The sequence below is a fragment of the Pholcus phalangioides genome, unplaced genomic scaffold, assembly GCF_987345545.1.
Source record: "Pholcus phalangioides strain wild (caught in Gottingen) unplaced genomic scaffold, Ppha-v1.0 ptg000015l_1, whole genome shotgun sequence".
Classification (NCBI taxonomy): Eukaryota; Metazoa; Arthropoda; class Arachnida; order Araneae; family Pholcidae; genus Pholcus; species Pholcus phalangioides.
The window spans coordinates 100,367,989-100,390,893 of NW_028301608.1; the positions used below are offsets into that span (position 1 = coordinate 100,367,989).

Genomic DNA, 22,905 nt, shown 5'->3' on the forward strand with positions numbered 1-22,905 from the left:
TGCAATTGTGCAATTTCTTCACGCAGAGTCTGTTGCCATAGCAGAGTATCGGTTTCTCCAAATTTCTTAAAAGCATTATAGGTGATCCGACTTTGAGGGTCATATTGTGTGGTGGCACACCCGGAATATCCAAAGAGTTCAGAAATTCTGCAGGATACAGAACTGTCTGCGCTGTGTCTGTGACAGTGTCAACCGATTTGTAAGATGTGGAGTCTCCCGGAATAATTTTTAGGATTTTTCCGTTGATCTTGTACACACTCATTTTTCGGTGCCAGAATCGCACTCTCACAAAGCCACTCATGCTATCGGTGATTTTGTTGAATGTTTGGGAAGACTTGCAAGTTCTTGAACTGAGTTAATATATATAATAACTGGCAAAATCCATTTGGGAACGTTATCAGTCCAGTGCTTGGGTCTACGGGAATTCTTCCATTGCCAAGTTTGATCAACTGATGTAAAAATGATAGCAGTGCTGACTTATTTTGCAGTTGAACACGCATGTTGGTGGATAATGATAATTTTTTAGCTTCGTGCCAGAGTGTTGATGTCCTAACAAACTCGAGGCGACCACCGATAGACAGAACCATCTCACTAATGGCAGTAAATTGCAATGTAGCGATATGGCCAGAGTTGGTATTTGGTGAAGTAGAGTGCTGATGATTTGAGGCAAGCATTGAGTTCATCAGCTGGCGTAGAACATTTTTATTCCCTGTTTTATCGTCGTAGTTGTTGTTCTCTGTTGTTAGTGACGTCATATGTCCAGCTTGTGCAGCGAATATTATTCAAACTCCTTTTAAGCACTTTTTAAATTGAACCTATACCTCAACGATGGGTGGTTGATGAGATGAAGGCCACATTAGCACTTACAGGACACCCTGTATACATGCAAGCAAAAATATCTGGCGCTTCCAGGGTTTTCTTCAATTACTGGGAGTATTGGAAAAGAGCCAAACCATTATAAAGGAATAAACTGTAATGATGGCAGCGTTAAGGATGTGACAAACCATTGTAAAGACATATACACGTCTGAAATGCATTGTTGGGAACCACGGTAACCAAAGTAAACGTTCCGAAAGTGATTGTTGAGGCCCCAGAACCATTGTTGCCCGGCAGTTTTTCGCCCATTTCGGGCATTTGCCCAGCTCTGACGAACTTTGAAAGTAGCCTACGGTTCAATCCCGGACCTGTTTGGTATATATGCAAAATCTGGCGACGATCGGTCCAAAACTGTAGATTTGTATAAAGAGCATACATACATACATACATACTTTCACATTTATATATAAGACTAGCTGATACCCGGCGACGTTGCCCGCCCCGTAAAAAATTTATATATGTATAGCTTATTAATTACTTCTTAATCAAAAAAATTTCTGCATCAAGTAAGAGAAAATTACTTTTATATTTAAATATTTTAATTAAAATCTTCAGGCAATCGCTTGTGGATACACAATATTTTTTCTTTTTCCATCTGGTGTGTAGATGTACAAATTTTTGCTATTGCCAACACGCGAACAGGTGACGAAAAGGTGTGAAAAACAGGGCTCAAGTAAGTTGATACCTGCCACTGCTAACAACTGGCCTTGCACTTTGTTGATTGTCATGGCAAAAGCTAAACGAATCGGGAACTGTAATCGCTTGAAAGTGAATGGCATTTCTTCGGTGATAATTGGGATACGTGGAATGAAGACTTCTTTTTCTTTGTAACATCCAGTTAGAATCGTTGCTTCAATGATGTAATTGTGCAATTTCTTCACGCAGAGTCTGTTGCCATAGCAGAGTATCGGTGTCTCCAAATTTCTTAAAAGCATTACAGGTGCTCCGACTTTGAGGGTCAAATTGTGTGGTGGCACACCCAGAATATCCAAAGAGTTCAGAAATTCTGCAGGATACAGAACTGTCTGCTCTGTGTCTGTGACAGTGTCAACCGATTTGTAAGATGTGGAGTCTCCCGGAATAATTTTTAGGATTTTCTCGTTGATCTTGTTCACACTGTCATTTTTCGGTGCCACAATCGCTCTCTCACAAAGCCACTCATAGTTTCGGTGATTTTGTTGAATGTTTGGGAACACTTTATCTGCAAGTTCTTGAACTGAGTTTAACAACAGGCAAAATCCAAAACCCCCTCCCCCCCCCCTCGATGCTGACGTAATACTTGAATGGCCCCATACGTGGAATGAAGACGTCTTCTCCTTTGGCCCATCCAGTTAGAATCGGTGCTTCGATGATGTAATTGTGCAATTTCTTCACGCAGAGTCTGCTGCCATTGCAGAGTCTCGGTGTCTCCAAATTTCTTAAGAGCATTATAGATGCTCCGAATATGAGGGTCAAATTGTGTGATGGCACACCCAGAATATCCAAAGAGTTAAGAAATTCTGCAGGATACAGAACTGTCTGCGCTGTGTCTGTGACAGTGTCAATCGATTTGTAAGATGTGGAGTCTCCCGGAATAATTTTTATGATTTTTCCGTTGATCTTGTTCACACTCATTTTTCGGTGCCAGAATCGCACTCTCACAAAGCCACTCATGGTTTCGGTGATTCTGTTGAATGTTTGGGAACACTTTGTCTGCAAGTTCTTGAACTGAGTTTATATATATAATAACTGGCAAAATCCATTTGGGAACGTTATCAGTCCAGTCAGTCCAGTGGGTCTACGGGAATTCTTCCATTGCCAAGTTTGATCAACTGATGTGAAAATGATAGCAGTGCTGAGTCATTTTGCAGTTGAACTCGCATGTTGGTGGATAATGATAATTTTTTAGCTTCGTGCCAGAGTGTTGATGTCCTAACAAACTCGAGGCGACCACCGATAGACAGAACCTTCACTTCCAACCCATCTCACTAATGGCAGTAAATTGCAATGTAGCGATATGGCCAGAGTTGGTGTTTGGTGAAGTAGAGTGCTGATGATTTGAGGCAAGCATTGAGTTCATCAGCTGGCGTAGAACATTTTTATTCCCTGTTTTATCGTCGTAGTTGTTGTTCTCTGTTGTTAGTGACGTCAGATGTCCAGCTTCTGCAGCGAATATTATTCAAACTCCTTTTAAGCATTTTTTAAATTGAAACTATACCTCAACGATGGGTGGTTGATGAGATAAAGGCCACATTAGCACTTACAGGACACCCTGTATACATGCAAGCAAAAATATCTGGCGCTTCCAGGGTTTTCTTCAATTACTGGGAGTATTGGAAAAGAGCCAAACCATTATAAAGGAATAAACTGTAATGATGGCAGCGTTAAAGATGTGACAAACCATTGCAAAGACATATACACGTCTGAAACGCATTGTTGGGAACCACGGTAACCAAAGTAAACGTTCCGAAAGTAATTGTTGAGGCCCCAAAACCATTGTTGCCCGGCAGTTTTTCGCCCATTTCGGGCATTTGCCCAGCTCTGACGAACTTTTAAAGTAGCCTACGGTTCAATCCCGGACCTGTTTGGTATATATGCAAAATCTGGCGGCGATCGGTCTAAAACTGTAGATTTGTATAAAGAGCATACATACATACATACATACATACATACATACATACATACATACTTTCACATTTATATATAAGATTACACGTAAAACAATGGTTATCCCATCGTGGGGCCCACTTCCCACAAGGGAGCAATTTGAGATTTTCTATGAAGACTTTGAACCTTCCAAACTTCCATTTTTTCATATCAGTTCAAATTTTTTAACAATTTCTTGATGTGTGACTTTTTTCTTTTATTTTCCTCTTTCAGTGGAAGGAGTTTAACTAAGGGTACTTATTTGTGCTCCACGGAAAAAGTCCACGGACCCCCTTGCCAATAAAATGAAGAAAAATGAATGCCCAACTCCTTCAAAAAATAATATTCTGTTTATAGCTATGTTAAAAACAATGAGTTGTTTTCTTATCCAAGCTCTCACGAATCCTGAATTCTCTTCGAGGACCCCCTGATTAAGAACCACACTTTTAACGGGCAATGGGTCCGGAAATGTGTCCGGGCCGCTTAAGCTCTCTGGCACTGTGCCACGCATCACTTAAGTGATTATATGCCGCGGATCACAAAAAATCTGAGAATGTGCCGCGGGAAACTAGAGTGATGTAAAACCGCACTGGGGGCCGCTTAAGTGCTCTAAAAATATGCCACATGTCAATCAAGGGATCTCTAAATGTGTCACGTATCGCTTAAGTGTTCTGGAACTGTGTCCCGGGTCATTTAAGTGATCTGAAAATGTACCACGGGCCGCTTAAATGCTCTGGAATTGTACCACGGGTATCTGTAATGTGAGCGATAAGTGTAAGCGATCTGTAAAAATGTGCCGCTTAGTTCATTTTTACAAAATTAGGTTTGAGGAGGGCAGGCCGCATCAGATGACCCCCAGGGCCATATTTGGTTCGTGGGCAAAGGGCCTTTATGCGATTTACCATACCTGGCTTAGAGGGTGGGTCGCAATGAATTTATTAAAGATAAATTTTGAGCTTATAGCCTTCAAATAGCATTGAAATTAATAGAAATTGATTATAATAACAAAGGAACTTTCTTCCGAAATTTCAATTTAAAAAAAAATATATTTTTTTGCATTAAAAAAATAAATTTTTGATCGTCTGAGACGGCCCTCCCCCGTGTACGTCTCTGATCCCACCAATATGCGTTAGGATTCAGAGGAGCAGAGCTGATGACGAAATTTTGCTAAGAGGGGGGGGGGGAAATCAGACTTTTACTGACGTAATACTTGAACGGCCCCTGCCCTATTTCCACCATATTATTTTTTGCCCAATATCATAACCAGTAAATACCATTCAACCCATTACAACGATCAAAAAACTCGGCTTATCTCCAGTTTGTTTTTTCTTCAAAAGAAATGGACAAATCCGTCATTCAGTCATCACCTTGATGCTAGGAGAAGAAAGAGTATAACATATAGATGGTTAACTAGAGAAATCATTGGAAACTCTGCTTACCATGTTTTGTTTTCCTGTATGGTGGCTGACTCCCACTTCATACGTGGATTGATTGGATTATTATTTTTTAATCTTTTATTTCTAACTTGCATATTTGTACCATTTTACTTAATTTCTTTTATGGAAGAATATAGTAGATGCAAGTGAACTTATTTTGCTGCGTGTAATAAAAAATATATGTGGGTTTTGACCATAACATAGAATTTTCGTAAGTGGAATGTACATACTGTATTATGCATTCAAATTGCATGTTTTTTTACACATTTTTACTGCAATATTGTAAGAGAATGAAATAATTATTTTTCACCTCTGTTAAAATTCCAAAAAGCAAACCCAAAGAAAATCTTGAAAACTAGATCATCATATGATAATTCCAGCACACTTTTTAATGTCATTTCTATGGATGACAACATACTGCTTGACAGTTTGAAAAATGTGTAGATGAAATTGAGATAACGAGTTAGACGATGATGGTACCACCAAACATGAAGTGGACAAATAACTTGACTTCGTTTGTACCAGACGACATTTTGTGTGGCAATACGCAGGCCTTCTGATATCGACTGGATAAAAAATGGTCATTTAAAAAGTATATAAATAATCATGTCCAGTAAATTGCATGTGTATAATTACAATGAAATTAAATCTTTTATTCTAGCATTCATTCCTGCAGACTTTTTCATTTTCGAATAACTACTGATGTTTGACTAATCATTTCAATGCATCATATTCAGAGAAAATTCTGTTATATAGGGGTCCTGGTATTGCGAAAATGATCCTTAATTTTTTTTTTTTTTTTTGAAAAATAAGTAATTTTGTGGAAATTCAAATAATCTAGTTAATTTTACACAAAATAAATGAAATGCCATGATTTCATCAATTTCTATTTTGTGAAGGGCCTGTATTTTATCGTGGGTCTGGAAAACGACTTGAATTTCATCTGAACATTATTTGTTCCCAGTCAATTACGATAGCCGCTGTGGTGGTCTAGTGACGGACTCGCATTGCAAGGATTCGGGTTCTAACCCTACCGTTACCACAGTGGTGGTCAGCTAAAGTTAGTTTCATGTGGTTTCCAACTTTGAGGTGCAAATGCAGGCCGATCTCCCCATTAAAAAGTCTCGCCATAGAGAGCAACAGGCTTACAATGATTCAGTCATTACACTTTACTCATAATTAGAAAAACAGAGGGCGGCACCACACACACAACAAACATAATACAGAAACAAACTTCACCTCAGGTTCATAACACATACACACATTCCAGCATGTACTAATTCATTAGAAGTTCCAAGAGGAATATGGATGAGTTCAGTCAATTACAATAAAACTATACATATTAGTGTTTACAATTAAATTTTGAAAGAAAATACAGAGAGAAAAAAACAATATTATATTTGAATGGACACAGTAGTACAGTTAGTTCATAATGTGATGAAGAAAGCTAGGACAGGAAAGAGAGCAGTAGCTAAAAGCTAATAAAATGCTCTCGCCCAAATGACGACATCTGTATTAGTGACGCACATACAGGGTGTCCCATCAAGACCGCCCAAACTGCACAGCCAGCCAGATTCCTTGCTTGGAATACATATGCCTAATGGAATATAAATGCCTAAAAAACTGTACCTGTATGACCCATAGTTTTTGAGAAAAATATGAAAGAAAAGTATGACGTCATATCTGGTGCTATATCAAATGACAGTTTGACGTCATTTCCCGGCATGCGCATGAATGCCTTGATATGAGCAGTGGACATTTTGAACATCTTCCTATGTAAACATATGCAAATATTGATGTTCATGTTTCCAATAAAGTTTATTTTTCTTGCACTATATGTAATACTTCTAAAGTATGACTTTCGTCATACTTTTCTTTCACATTTTTCTCGAAAACTATATGGGTCATACAGGGGTACAGTTCTTCGGGTATTTTTTATATATTCCAAGCGAGGAATCTGGCTGTGCAGAGTTTGAGCGGTCTTGATGGGACCCCTGTATATCTTATTTCTTTTGACCTGAAAGAAAGATAAAAAGAATACAGCGCAGGTGTAAATATATTCATTAATTAAAATTAAAAAGTGAATGATGGCAACCAAAAGCTGATTTAATAGAATTTTATGCTAATGCTTTTTTTCACGTAAATTCAATTGCAAGTTGTTGATAATATAGAAGGCAGAGAAAAATAGGCAAAAGTAAAAATTAAAAATAATCGGTACTTGATGTTAACTGTCTGCATAACCAAATCACACAGACCTCTGACATCAAAATCTGTTCAAACTGTCAGTTGACAAATTGGCCAATTTAGTTGTGAATTGTCGGCTTTGGCCAGCCAGTTTGCAAAGTGGCTAGAGATCCCGGGCCAAAGTAAAAAAAAAAGGCATGATTTAGAGTCATCGCCATTTGGCTTTTTTTAAAATTGTAAATGATAATTGTCTGTGTTACCTATGGCAACCCATCATATCACAGTCATTTTTTTTCCTTCAAAATTCGATAGAAGAATGCTATATATGTCTACACTATTATAATAAAAAGTTTTTCTTCACAAACTTCTCTTCTCCCTCCTCTCGTCACATAGAGCTAATCCAATACAGCTACTATACGTAGCCATGTATCAATCATTAACAATGAAAAAAATTGATTTGGGCCTACTGAACTGTCTTACATGAGCACATCAAACATTGGCCAGGGATCTCTAGTCACTGCACCCAAATTATTTCTGCAAATCAGACTGACCATACCTCTCTGCCAATTCGCAAATTGGCAGCAACACATATAAAGATACATTGAGAAAATAAATCATTTGATTACTTTTGTCGCACCACGGTCATTTTCTGCACACAAGAGCTAATTAGACCGGGACCTATGATTTATTGCCGATTCCGAACGTCAGGCTTGTTTTTTATACTCATCGAGAGGTTGGTGCGCTAACCCCGCGATGGGGGACTCCCTACGGTAACAATTTTTTGCTGCGGTCAAGTCACCGTTTTTTGTTGTAGAGAAAATAAATAAAAACTCAATAAATTTATGATGGATGCTTTTTTTCTTTATTATTTACAAAATGAGCCACCATCCAAGAAAGAACAAACACATGCCATCGAATTTCTGCAGTTTGTCACAAACATATCAAAATATCCAAACGTTAAATTACAATGTTTAATGCTCAATTCAGTTCAAGGAAACTTTTGAACTCAACTCACAAATATGTAAAATGAGCAAACACTTTCAATAAACTGGGGAAAACCATATGAATTGCACCTAAGATCCTTCAGTAATTTTTATGACAAACAATTGGAATCAAGACTTTCCAAAAAACCATCCAAAATGCAAAAAATAAGCACAATTAAGTCACAACTGATATTACATACAACTATTGCTTGAATTGAAGAGAGAAAAAAGAAAAACTGCAAAGCTCCATATTTACAACCACATAATCAAGTAATAATAAAGGGCATTCATTAAATGAATCAATGTATTAAAAAGAAGAAAATACTGAATAACCGTTACCTTGTGAGTTTACAAAACCCTTTCTTTTGCTTAATAAACTAAAAATTGAATTTTATTCCAATTTTTTTTTCACATTTATTAAAGTAACAAATTTTCCCACAAGTTTGTGACACTTGTTCTCTTCCCCCCCCCCCCAAGAAAAAAAATAATTCAGCCCCACCTCGCAAATTTTTTGTAGGAAAATTATTTTGACTCACAGCATACAAAAGAAAAAACAAAAAACACGATAAACGCTACACAAAGCAACTTTGAAAAACATTTAACATTAACATACAACATACATTGTAGCTATTTACAGAAACTGCAAGCTAGAAAAAAAAATTATTATGCTGAATAAAAAAAGGTGGAAATAATAGCATGGGGGGGGGGGGTAGTATAGGCGTAAATAAGGAATAGGAACCTGTCAATATATATATATATATATTATAACTCCAGTGATGCTACATTACAGAAAAAAAAAAATCACATTAAATGATGGCGTATCTCATATCAAGCAAAATTTAACAATTCACAACAGCATGAAATCACTTTCTTTTAATCCAAGTACATTAATTCCTTTTTTTCTTCAAAGATATTTTTAGTACAAGGTAATTTAGAGTAACTATTTCTTATCACCAATCCGACGCCTCCCTGAACATTAATGAAATGATACATACAAGAAAATAATAATAAAAGGTACAGAGAGCTTAAAGATATTCTGAATATGATGTTACATATTAGCTTTACGACGATGAGTCCTGTACAATGTTAGTTTCAATTATAAACAGCAATGATCATGAATTTTTTTATTTACCTTTTTCTTTTTTATACCAAAATGGTTATGTACAACTTTCTCGATCAGAAAAATAATAATAACAATCTCACCTTAGTCTAATTTTTGCCTTCCCACATCAACAAAAATGGTTATCATGATAATGATCACGCACAAATCTATGCGAAGTTGGAATTTAACGTAACATTCTAATATGGCATATCGGCTATAAAAATCAAAAACCAACTCAACCTCAAAAAAAAGTATGAGAAAAGTTTATTATTATTTTTATTGAATTTTAATATATTATAACTTCAACAATTTGCAGAATCATTTTTTTTTAACTATTTGCTAAATCAAGATTCAGAAACGCAAATTATAAAAGATACTCTGCAGCAATTTTGCTGTTAAATCATAAAATAATGTCCACTGCAAAATGAAAATGATGAAATGGGAAATTCACAATGAAACAGTTTAAAAATAATGAGCACATATCTTTTTTTTTTTTTCTTCAAAAGAAATATGATATAATGCATCAACCGTGTGGAGTGTCATCTTCTACAAAATCCCTTGCTTCATCTTGGGTGACAGCTTCAATGTGACTCACCTGAGATCATATTAAAAAAAAAATTGTTAATGAAATTGGAGGAAATACAGTAAAACCTAATGGGGGGGGGGGGCGGGGGTCACCTCTGAACAAACACCACATTTTGTTGGAACCGAATGCATTGAAATGCATTGTGGGTCACTTAAGTGATTTGTAACTGTGCCTTGCTTAAGTCAGTGGTGCGCAAACTTTTTGAAGCTGGACCCTCTTTTGACCAAAAATTTATCTGTGTTTCTTACATAGGCGGACCACATATCCCTGTTTCCTAGACATAGATTTTTTGCCAGTAAATGTGCTGTCCTGAAAGCACTTTTCAGAACGCTTGTTCCGATTTTTGATTACGAGATATTGACTTGCAAAGATATTCAAATTTTTTTTAAATATCATAAATATTTACTTTGCTTTTTAATGTACTCAGTGTCCCTTATGCAAGATGGAAGTGTGGGTGAGGTGTATGGTCCTTGATTTTCATATACAGGGTGATTAAGAAAGAATCATCCGATTTCAAAATGATTGAACACTTGAAATTGACCATTAACAAAAATTGTTCGTAAAATGTGAACACATTTCTTCGTATATTCACATATTACTTGTGCTTTTAATTTTTAATAAATATACAATTTTGAAATCGGGTGATTCTCTCCCTGTAAGTCACCCACCCTGTAAAAGTAATAACTTGATATTGTCCGTGGCATGCCAGAAGCACAAATTTATAAATTTTCTTTTTTTTATCAGCTGTTTGGATACCTTATTTTGCCTGAAATGCGAATTTATGCCTGAAATGCGAATGTGTATCCCTATTGGAACATTTACATGCATTACAAAACATTTACACACATTAAAAAACATTTTAGGAAAATAACTTCCATAGAGAAACACGGGTAGAGTAAACATTCAAATGCCATTTCCCACGTTCTCTTTTTGCAAGGACATTGCACATTCGTGATTCTGGCATGATGAAGCAGATATATTATCGTACAAATAGAATTTGATAAAATTACATTGCATGATACATCGTAATTTGCTGAGCTGAATAAAGGCATTCTTTAATTTTTATATATTTTAAAATAAACATGAATTTCTCATTTGGAAGTATTTATTTTGGAGAATCTCTCTCACGACCACTCTAGTTCACTGACACGACCCAGTTTGAGAACCACTGGCTCAAGTTCATCTGAGAATATGTGCCACTTAGCTCATTCTTACAAAACCAAGTTTAAGATTGCATGCCACAATCAGCTGGCTTGAGGGTCACATTTGGCCCACCCATATTATATTCTGATATCTACCAGTCAAACCAAATGTTTCAAACTTTCTGTGATTAGAAAGTTCTATAAAACATAAGTTTTTAGCTGATGTTTACAAGGATAACACAAACGTTTATATATATTCAAAGTTAGTATAGTTGAATTTGTATTTGCATGGACGGGAAAACAACCTCAATGTCTTTTGTGCAATAATCACCAGCAGTATACAAAAAATGCAGGTTTTTGAGAATAAAATCTCACAAAAACTCATATTAGTATATACCTTATTCCTGAATTTTACACCATAAAATTTGTCTGCTTTCTCCAAGAGTTCAGGCCTGAAAGTGGTGGTGATGAATTGTGCATCCTTACAAAGCTCGTGGATCATGTCTGCAAATACAAAAATTAATACTGTAAACATCAAAAGTTTTAGGGCTCATATGATTTGATGTTCAAATAAATAAATATCTATGCTCAAACACACAAAGTTCCAATGCCTCTCCAGTAAAGTGATATATAGCTCATTCTCAAACATAATGCTGTATTTAAATTAATGAAATACACATTGTACGTCTCTGCTGTTGATGGAAGATAAGAAAAACCCCAACAATGGAAGAACAGCAACAGTATAATTACAAAAAAGAAAAGATAACCCCCCACCCCACCGCAAAATATTAACAATTTAAGCAGTTTCAAAAATTTTTCTGATCTACATTATAACTGCCACATTGGAAATTGCAAAACCTTCCATAAATTGCCACCTATTTCCAGGAATTTTTCTTCCCAATTGTGAGCTGATAACTTCTTTTCCCACCAACAAAAAAACTGACTCCACCCATCACTTTTATTTCCCTCACTATATATGTTATATATGTATATAAATTCTAGGAAAAAGCAAAGAAATACTTTTTTTTTGGAAAAAAATCTTTCTGTATCATTTACACTGGGCATACATTTTTTTACTGTGCTGAAAGAAAGGGGTTAAAACAGTGTCTTTTTTTCCTCCCTCCTCTTATCTAACCTTAAACAAGAGCTGACTTCGCCCATTGGCAGTTGACACGATTGGGGAACGGAAAACATGTTTGACTGAAAAAACAACTTCAACACATTTTTAGAACCCAGGATATTTTAGAGTGACTAAAATAAAGAAGATCAAGTTTGATGAGATATCTCAGGATTGCTGCTGAAAGGGTTAAATAAAAAAAAAAAAGGTTGGGTTTTTCCATATCTTTAGACCATAAGAATGCCATTTTCATTGATATTTTTGGCATTCGTGATGATTTAAAAACAGCAGAAATTTGTTTTTCTGTGCCTCCCAACTAATCGAAACAAATTGCTACACATGAATATGTATTTTCAATATACCTAGAATGTGGCTCAACAAAAGAAAACCAATGTATATAATATAGAAGATGCAGCAATGAATACAGAATAATAGTAATTTTTTTTAGCATTACCAGACACTGCTTTCCTATGTTGCGAGTCCAAAGCTTGATCAATCTCATCAAACAAGTAAAATGGAGCAGGATCACACTTCTGGATAGCGAAAATTAAAGCAAGAGCAACAAGAGATTTTTGACCACCGGACAATTGTTGCATTTCTTTCATTTCACCAGCTTTCCCAGTGAATGAAACCTTCAAAATTTAAAACAAACAATAATTATCAAGGCATTGAAAAGAAAAGATGAATCACCAATTACTTACACCAATGACAAGTAGCTCGTCAACTAGCCCATTCTGATTTTACTGTGAGGAGGTGTTGGGACCAGTGGACAGAAGAGACGTCATTTACACGGCGACCAGGTTCAGGACGCCCTCGACAGACCAGTTGTCGAGAAGACCGTCACATCATCCGAAACGCACGCGTAGAGACAACTGCCTCATTGGCAGCTATCCAGACACAGGCAGCAGCTTCACTACGGGCCCCTTGTGTCTTCCCGAACCATCGCAAGGTGCCTGGCTGAAGGGCATCTGGTATTGTGGCGCCCATTACGTGTGCTGCCAATGACACCCACACACCAACGCCTCCGTTTGGAGTGGTGTCAAGCACGACGGGATAGGGCAGGATATATACTGCAACAGAATGGAACCAGGTCGTCTTCAGCGACGAATCAAGATTCAACTTGAGCAGTGATGACAATCGTGTTCGTGTGTGGAGGCCCGTGGTGAATGCTTCAATCCTGCCTTCGCTTTACAGCAACACACCGCTCCCACAGCTGGTGTCATGGTATGGGGTGCTATTGCTTACGATACACGGTCACCCCTAATATTGATCCATGGCACAATGACAGCCCAGCGGTACGTCCATAACATCCTTCAGCCACATGTGTTGCCACTCATGGCAGGGCTCCCAGGAGCCATTTTTCAACAAGACAATGTTAGGCCACACACAGCAAGGATGTCACAAGACTGCCTCCGCCACATTACCACCCTTCCCTGGCCTGCCCTATCCCCAGATTTGTCACCAATCAAGCATATCTGGGATCATTTGGGACGGCAAGTTGGACACCCTAAGAGGTTGGTCGAACTAGAGGCGCATTTACAGCAACTGTGGAACGAGATGTCTCAGGACATCATACGGAACTTGTATGCCTCAATGCCCGCTAGTATCGCATTGTGCATTTGCGCTAGAGGGGGTCCAACAGAGTACTAAAACTTCTGTTCATCTGTACTTTTTTCTGCAATAAATTGTCCTTTTTCTTGGATTTTCTAATCACTTACTTATATCAATGTAGTACTTACATGTGTAAAATTTTGTTTCATTTTGACGACTTCTTCTGAGTGCGCAAATTTTTATGGCAATGAGTGTATATTTAACTAAAAGTTATATATTTTAACTAAAGTTATATAATATTTTATACCTAATGCAGACCTGCCAACCTCCAGAAAGTGAAAACCCTATAACATTCTTACAAAAATCCCACAATTTACTTAAAAATCCAGCAAATTTTTTCATGGCCACAATAAGAACCAACTTAAGAAGTAATACCTAATGTAACCATATTACCCATATTTTACAGGGACAATCGAGTCATTGCACAAAGTTTTTGTAATGTGTATTAACGTATCTATCAACATTGAAGGGGGAACTGCTACATCTTGGAAAAAAGTTTATAGAAATATTATTTTTAAAATGTTTTTCTTCGAAGAACAAAAAATTTTGACTCCTAAAAATTTTTTCTGGAGCCTAGATTTTTTTAATGATTTGCCAAGCTCATGGATAGATTTTGACAGTTTTGACCAACGTTCATACAGAAAACACACCTATGTGTGCTTTTCCATGTAAATCAGGCTGCAGGTCACTTTCTTAAGAGGAACAGCAGAAAAACAGCAAACTTGATGTTTCTTTTCTTTTTTTAAATTAGTATGATTTCAACTGTTAATGGATGTTATTAAAGCCTGGCAGTATAAATTCATAATCTGGATATCCTGTACACTTTGCAAAATCCAGCATTGCCAGGCTAAATCCAGAAACTTGGCAGTTCTACCAATATCAATAACAGATAAATGTTGAGCAGAATTGATATTATATTTTTAAAAAAAGTGTTTCTTGGACAATTTTTTTAACAGGGTGTCCTGTACGTGCTAATGCGGTTTTTATCTCATCAACCATTTGTCCTAGATATATTGTTTCAATTTAAAAAATGTTCAAAACGTATTGAAAAATTCATCGCTACCAGTTTTAAGAGTGAAAATACAAAATAAAAAAAAATCTAAATTTTTATATGGTCCCACTGTCCTCTAACTTCCAATTATAAAGTTGTTGCTCTGTCTTTTCTGAGCCAAACAAAATAGCCCTAATGTTTTTAACTGCAATATTCCCAGAGATATTTGAATTCATAAATCAGAGAAAAGTTGGGAAAGGGCAGCATAAATGAGAGAAAGAAGCATTGTCCTTTTTATTTTTGGTGTTATTTCCCAACTTATCTCCAATTTTTGAACTAAAATATCTCAGTGAATATTAGTTAAAAACATGATTTTTTTTGTTGGGCTTATAAAAGACAGGGCAACAACTTTCTAATTGGAAGTTAACAGGGGAAACGTATAAAAATTTATTTCTTTTTATTTTGTGGCACACTGTATTCTTACTCGTAAAACTGGTATAGCATAATTTTTGAATGTTTTTTGAGCATTTTCTAAATTGGAAGCATACTTCTACAACAGGCAGTTGATGAGATAAAGGGCATATAAGCACTTACAGGATATCCTGTAGAATAACACAAGAAATATTTTTTATTACTATTTTTTTTGTAACAATGATTTGTTCATATACTAACCCTAATTCCTACTCCAGTGAACTGATCCACAGTTTGAGGTCTATCACTTTCCTGCAATAACAAAAGAAATCAATATGAATCATAGGTAACAAAGGCAATCAAAAACAAAAGAAATGAAGCTGCTGAAAATTTTCAGCTCATATATTAAAAAAAGAAATTATCAATTAGCAAACTAAATGCAACTACAATAATCATTTCTCTCGACATATTACTTGAAAAAGCTCAAATGACCTTTCAGAAAACTGAACGAACAGCAAAACTTTCATTTGTGAATAATGAAAATTAAGATGATAAATAATCATTACCTGAGATCCAGAATCATCATGTTCAGTTCTCATTGCCAAAGTAGCAGAGCCCTGCGGAACAAGCTTTTTGAATACTTCACCAAAATATTTTGAGACTTGCTTGAAAGTGAACTGAATAGCTTCATACTTGCGATGTTCCAGAGCATTCATCAGTTCCATGATGGACTGTAAAAAAGATTCATAAATTTCAACGATTCATTCTGAATTTTAATACTCATTTATAAAAAATATATATATATTTTCCCACAATTTTAAACAGAGGATGAAATACATTAGTTGAAATGTGAAAAGATGTAAAAAAAGTATGGGACTGGTTTTACTTGAAGATGAGAAATTGAATCCACATCCTCTCAGTTGCCTGGTGAGTGCGCTAGGCCACTATTGTGACTAAGCAGGGTATGAAAAAATCATCTTTAAAAAAATATAAAAAAAAACAGATTTTTTTAATGAATATTAACTGGCTGCTTATTAATTAAAACGAACCTTCTTAATTATTAAGAATGTACAGATGTGCCAACTTTTGGAATCCAGAAATCCGGAGATTCTCCCGGGTGGGGGGGGGGGGTGTACCCCTCCCTCCAGCAATCAGACTTGATGAAAAAAAAATTCATGTTGGAACAATTATGTTGGTGCAACATCTATTGTTTTAAATTGGCAATTAGAGGCATAGAATTCAAGGCTTTATACAAAAATTAATAGATTTGTTGTCTTTTTTTATTTTATAGGGGGCCCCTAGTGCTATCATTGCAGCACACTGTAAATACTTAGTGCAGTTATAAGTTTAGCGCTCTTTATTTTTTCTGAATTTTCTTTACATGCACAAAATCTAGAAATACAACAGCTATCTTTCTGCACTGTATCTCTGGATTAGGTTCAAGTCTATATTTACCTAATCTTCTATATTTCTTTTAATCAGCAACTTTACAGGATTTCAATAACATGCACACCATACTAGGTTACTTTTACTTCAATATCATTGACGTTCATACAAAGGACAAATTCAATTTAAATTTTGTGAATTTTTCAACAATTTTTTTTAAAACTTATTTAAATTGTGATTTTAATCATGATTTAAATGAAGCTAATTTAAATCGCGTACCCTGCCACTAAGGTAACAAACCTCTTTCCCTAGAGATTGCTTACACTGAATGACTGTACATGTACATGGATAGCTAGTGGCCTTTGTAGCCGAGTGGTCTAGCGTGCTCACCCAGCAAGTGAGAGGATGTGGGTTAGATTCCTAGTAGAGGCTGCTGATCTTTCTTCCATTAAAGATGACTTACACATAAGAGAAAAAGAAACAATATATATTTTTTTTTTTCAGAAAATAAAATGAAGATTAACAACCCCCCCCCTCCTTCCCTTTATTCTAGGAATTTGATCACTGGTGACAGCGGCAATAACCACAAATTGACATGTGCAGATCATATATGGTAGCAATTTCTTCTAAAGATGTAGAATTTTCATGTAAAAAGAAATTACAGTGCAAAGCAGTATTTCCAAAAGTAAACAATATCGTCCACTGGAGGACAATGAAATGGTCAAAGGGACAATAGGAGCCTCCGATATAGCATAGGATCCTATGCTGTGAGTTGAGGGGCGGTGAGAGAAAAAGTTTCTGAAGAAATTGGCGATGCAACAAAAACTTTGGGAAACTGGTGTATATATAGCCTATTTTTCATGTTAAAAGTGTTAACATTTGTTAAAATAATATATACAGTCGAATCCCGTTATAACGAACGCCAAGAGACCGGAGAAATCACTTCGTTAAAACAAAATTTCATTATAAAGGAATTCCAGGTTACCTAGCATTGTTCCTATGTAAACTTACTTGGGGGATTAGAAAAGAGTTCGTTAAAACAAGATTTTCGCTATAACGGTATTCGTTAAAACGGGATTCAACTGTATATGCAAATAACACTATTTTAAATTTTATAAATAGTAATTAAAGACATGAAAAAATAAAATTCCTTGAAACTCACATTGTATCCCCTGTCAATTTCTTCTTTCCTCTTCACAAGTTTCTCTTTTTGCTCAGAAAAACTGATGAACTGATCCAGGGCTTTTTTATTTACATGACTGTACTTCTTTAACTCATGGTTACAGGATTCCAATTTTTTGTACAACTAAAATAGAGGGGAAAAACGATACTACATTTAGCATTAATTGGAAAAAAAAAACACACACACAGTAACAATTGATAATTTTTGAGCGTGCGATCATTAGGGCTAGGATAGGAGAGCTAGGATGCTCTAAAAAGTTCTAAAAAATGCATTTATGTCCTTAAAAAACTGTAGGGGCTCCCACAGGGCTCCCACTCAAAAAATGAGAAAAAGTAGGAAAATGCAGGAATAAAAAGTAGGATGGGGGAGGGTAACCCCCTTAGACAACATAATCATAGCATAATGGAAAAAAATCCCTAAAAAAATTTATTTTTTGCAAAAAAAAAAATTTAATTTTGAATTACCTTTTTTTTTCATAGCACTATTTCAGTTTCCTATAAGATTGACTCAAGCCAAAGAAAAATGATAAATGACTTGGTTACAAAACCAATTTTTGGCCAAAACAGTGTACTAGCAACCACAGATAATTCTTTGCTGTCGCTCCTCATATATATCACATTCTGTTTTTGGAGTCTTCCAAAGTGTGGAGCTTATCAACTCTCTTCGACAAGGCACAGCAAATTTTTGTTTTTTAAGAATGACGCTCCTTCGAGACCACTTTCACAAGCACAGTGCAAAATGTGTAGATTACAAGATCCGATGTAAATAAGGCAAGGTGAACCTGTTTTACTGCGTTGTCCATCATTTTTTAAAGGGATTTGTTCAAATTTTACTGTTCAATGCCGGTGTAATCATTTATGACAAATGAAACACTTCCATTTCTAGCCCTTTGCTGAGCATTGTAAATATTGTTTATGGCTCTTCATGCCTTAAAAATACAGAAGACAACTGAATGCTATTGGGTAGCACCAGAATCCCCAAACCTAGAATAGGCCTATGTAACCAACTGCTTTGAAATGCAAACTGTTGTTTCACCTATTTGCACCATAATTTTGAATGTTAGTTACTGTCCAAGACCACGAAGTAATAAATACAAAATTATTTTTCCCATCCAGACAGAAGTTTTTAATGACTACTATACTTGTTGAACACTCAAACTAAGCAAGTGAAAAATTAATCAACCAAATGGTCCACATACACCCCCCCCCCCAAATAACCTTAAAAATGATAAAATTTCTGCTTTGGCAGAATCATTAATTGCATTCTTCAACATTTGTAATATTTGGCAATATATCAATGATTTCCTGCTCAATTAAAATCAATTACACAAATTTTGTTGATAGGATTTGGTAAAAAAGTAGGAAAAGTGGGACAAAACCGAGAAAGTAGGACAAAAGTAGGACATTTTACCAAAAAGTAGGAAAAGTAGGACGAGTGGGAGCCCTGTATACCTTATAAAACGGAACATATGTCCTTAAAAAATTTTCATTCCTATCTCAAATAACATTAGTTTCAGCAAAATAATATTATAATGAGAAGTGTTGATGCAGTCTAAACTATTTTGAACCATTACTTATAGTATGAACAAAAATTCTTTGTTTTACTAACTTATCTCATTGAGATAGATGGCTTTTTTCTCAGCCCGAGATATCAAGGAAACAGTTATTTTCCGGGTATTTTTGCTGAGGCGAACTCGGAAAGAAAAGTCAATAAGCTGCTGTAGTATGCTTGCCCGGTATGCAAGAGGGCCTGGGTTCGAGTCCCAGCGGAGACGTGGTGACTTTTCTTTCCGAGTTCACCTCAGCAAAAATATCCGGAAAATAACTGTTTCCTTGTAATCTCAATGAGCCAAAATTTCCCTTTTGAGTAAGTTTTTCCCCCACCAATTCAGAATTAATGTGCTGCCATTCATAGGTAAAAATACCTAGCCAAGTACTGTAGTTAGCCTTGGAAAAGCATTGCAAAAAAAAAAAACATTAAAAAAAAGGTTTAAATAATTCTTTTTAGTTGATAAAACCTCTCAAACTTTCCCATAAGAGCTAAAAAATTATACCCATTTACCAATTTTAGCCAATTTTTCCCATGAGTTACCATCACTAATTCAGATGATAATCTATTTACAGCCACACACCAGTGTCATTGAAAGGCTAGTATCTTACGCTTTGAAAATTCAACGTCATTGCAGATTGGTTGAAAAACCTGAATTTCAGGATTTTTTACCAATCAGCAATGACAATCCATTTTTCAGTGCAGGAACAGAAAAAACCAGTCTGAAGCAGGATTGCAATAGCAAGGAAAAAATTTAATTGTTATCGAAAATTATGAAATATGCCCAAAAATTTTGAAAATATGCTCCATCACGTAAAAATAGTGAAATATGCAAAAAATAAAAAAAAATATGCAAAAGGCATAGAAATCAGAGCCCTAGTGATCATAAACCCACATTAACCCTATACGGGTCGTGGCCATCAATATGACGAGTTGGGATATTGTTCAGTATTTTTTGCCCCCATGATACTGACGAGCTGAGCCAAATACTGAATAGCGTGAATGAAGCTAGTTTGCATATTTATTTGTCATGGCCGGAAATTTTTGTATACTTTAATTCTCATTTGGGTCAATATTTTTTGATTATTTATTTATTATATTATAATTTTTTTAATTTGCTGTTATTTTGCATAATCTGTATACCGAATAAGCAACATTTAGGTGCAGAATTCCTGTATGTTCGCTTTTACGTGAGACAGCTATAAAAGCTTAAATATTGTTATAAAATTATAAATAACTGTATAGCTCATTAAGAAAATTAATAACTATTAAATTTTTCAAATAAAAAAAAAAACAACTTAATTTTATGATGGTTTTCATGAAACATAAGCGACACCTAAGGAGTTAAATAAAACCTCAATGCTAAGTTGAGACCATAAGTTATTGGTGGTTTCAACAAGAAAAAAAAATACCATTCCCTTAATAATCATTGAAAGGACAATTTTGATGAAAAGCATTGAATAAGGAAAAAAATTCCTGGGATTAAAAAAAAGTAAAGAAAAAAACTGAAAGCACACAGACCTGTTTATAACCAAGATTCTGGTACTTCTCAAACGCATCAGAAGGAAGAGAGCCTAACTCCCTAATCTTCTTCATGAATTCTTCTTTCTGGAAATTAAGATAGATACTCTCTCACAAATAAGAACAGTGAAAGCATGGTTGTGAATGAAGCCAGACATCAAAATTAAAGCTTTGATAAACTAAAAATGAATTCATCTCTTTACAAGAAAAAAAAATTCTTGAAACTACCTTTTTAAGAAGAAGTGACTGCTTGCTGGTCATTTTTTCCAAATCTTTGGCATCTTCATTTATTCGTTCCTGGTAGTCCCGCTCCTGGTTCTTCCAGTGCTCCACTTCTTTTTGGAGATTCCTCTGCTCAGTATTGAGTTTCTCCATTCTCTGTTCCAATTCTATAAGAATAATGGGAATGACATTCCATAAGTTTAAACAACAGAAATTAACCTTTTTAAGTTAGGCGCAGTACTGCCGCTTAACTTCAACCTCAATTTACTCATGCACACTAATAGACTTAAAATTTAATTCTTCCATCTCTCTGAATAATTTATTTGCACGAAATGAATAACTTGCATCATGGAAAATTTTCCGCTGTTTCCCCAAAAATTATTTCATTTCTTGTACTGAGAAAACGGATGATTCAAAGAAAGGATTAAAATTACTATTATTGTTTTTAAGAAACTAGACTGACAAAAATCTTGGCATTTTCAAGATGGAAACACATGAAAACAGAAAGAATTAAGAGGGAAACACATGAAAATAGAAAAAATCAAGAAAGGAAACACACATAAAGAAGGCCCAAATTGACTAACACAGTAAATTAATACCCTGACTTACATCTCAACCTTCATTTACTTCATCTCATCCTGGAGAAATTATAATTTTTTCAATTAAACACATTTAAGCAAATCTTAAAGGCTTTGATGTTGCATTTTTAGAATAGATATATTTGCTTGCGAGGAATCTACCAAAAAGATGAATAGATAAGAAACAACAAAGAAAATCTACTAATTTGACTCCCTTCTCATTTTTATGGAGAAGGGACCACTGTTTAAGCATCAGTGGAAACATTTATCTTGACTTTTGAGGTATGACTGTACTACAGAGCTGGTCAAGTGCCAGGTCATCATAATGACTAAAAAATTAGTATTGGTGCCTACAATTTTCTTTGTGTAATTACTGAATTGTAGGATGAGAGCAGCACATCTGCCAACATATGAAAGAGGATCACTATGCCCAGAAAAAGTCAAAAGAAGTATTATTTTGGACATTTTTCTTCTGTTAAAAATTTTTTAGCACCTAAAATATTGTTCTGGTGCCTAGATTTTTTTTGTGATTTGTCCAACCCTGCTGTACTATATACTCTTAATATGTTTGAAAGATCAGTAGATCGAAACATTTAACTAAGCACAAGATGACTTCATAAAAAATTAAAAGATGTACATAGATTGAGATAGAGATACCATACCAACAAAAATGTATGGATATTTCATACAGTTAAAAAATATACTGAGCTAGCAATAGGGTATTAGATTTACAGATTAAAATATTCACTTTGTATATTTATAATTTTATTAATTACAATTTTGAATGAAAAATAAGTAAATTGGCTTCAATCTGCTTCAGATGCATTGATTTGGGGGGGAAATTAGGAATGCCAAAATTTAAATTAACACAGATCCTTAAGATTCTAAATTTTGTCCTTTGTCAACAAATATCTGTTGCATTGCAAGAAGTTTTGGATACATAAAAATGTTTAAATCAGTTTAAAAAAGGCTGTAACTTAAATTTGCATAAATGACTAACCCTTAACATTTTTGTTTACATCTTCTATTCTAGCAGCTATTGACGACAACTCTGCAGTGCTGTTTTCTAATTTTCTTTTCCTGTCTTCCACAGAAATCTCTTGCAAAGCCTGTAATGATAATCAACAGATCCTTAATATAATAGTAAAGACTATAAATATGAAATGAGACATAATGCCATCCATGTTTATAAAGTTGTTTCAATATTAAGTGCAGCAGTAAAAAGTAAAAAAGATGTTCATGAAAAACATAACTTACTGCCTCCAGTTCTTCTTTCCTTCGGTATAGATTATTATTTAACAGATTTTCAAGCTTGTTTTTTTCAGCCTCCAGCTAAATAAAAAAAATAAAACATATTTTAATAAATTACACAGAAGTGTAAAAAAAGTAAGCTATGGCAATGT

The 22,905-nt window shown here is 35.1% G+C and overlaps 1 protein-coding gene across 1 annotated transcript in view; it reads right to left on the bottom strand.

The window, feature by feature from the left end:
- Positions 1 to 7,963: 7,963 nt before the first annotated feature.
- Positions 7,964 to 22,905, bottom strand: part of SMC3 (structural maintenance of chromosomes 3) — a 44,455-nt gene continuing 29,513 nt past the window's right edge. The window contains exons 22-31 of the mRNA XM_089244948.1: positions 22,760 to 22,834; positions 22,503 to 22,611; positions 20,931 to 21,091; positions 20,703 to 20,789; positions 17,613 to 17,756; positions 15,631 to 15,795; positions 15,326 to 15,376; positions 12,506 to 12,683; positions 11,332 to 11,438; positions 7,964 to 9,801 (exon numbers count right to left, since the gene is read on the bottom strand). Of these exons, the coding sequence (XP_089101074.1) occupies positions 9,730 to 9,801; positions 11,332 to 11,438; positions 12,506 to 12,683; positions 15,326 to 15,376; positions 15,631 to 15,795; positions 17,613 to 17,756; positions 20,703 to 20,789; positions 20,931 to 21,091; positions 22,503 to 22,611; positions 22,760 to 22,834 (1,149 nt within the window). The 3' untranslated portion in view covers positions 7,964 to 9,729. The remainder of the gene's footprint in view (positions 9,802 to 11,331; positions 11,439 to 12,505; positions 12,684 to 15,325; positions 15,377 to 15,630; positions 15,796 to 17,612; positions 17,757 to 20,702; positions 20,790 to 20,930; positions 21,092 to 22,502; positions 22,612 to 22,759; positions 22,835 to 22,905) is intronic.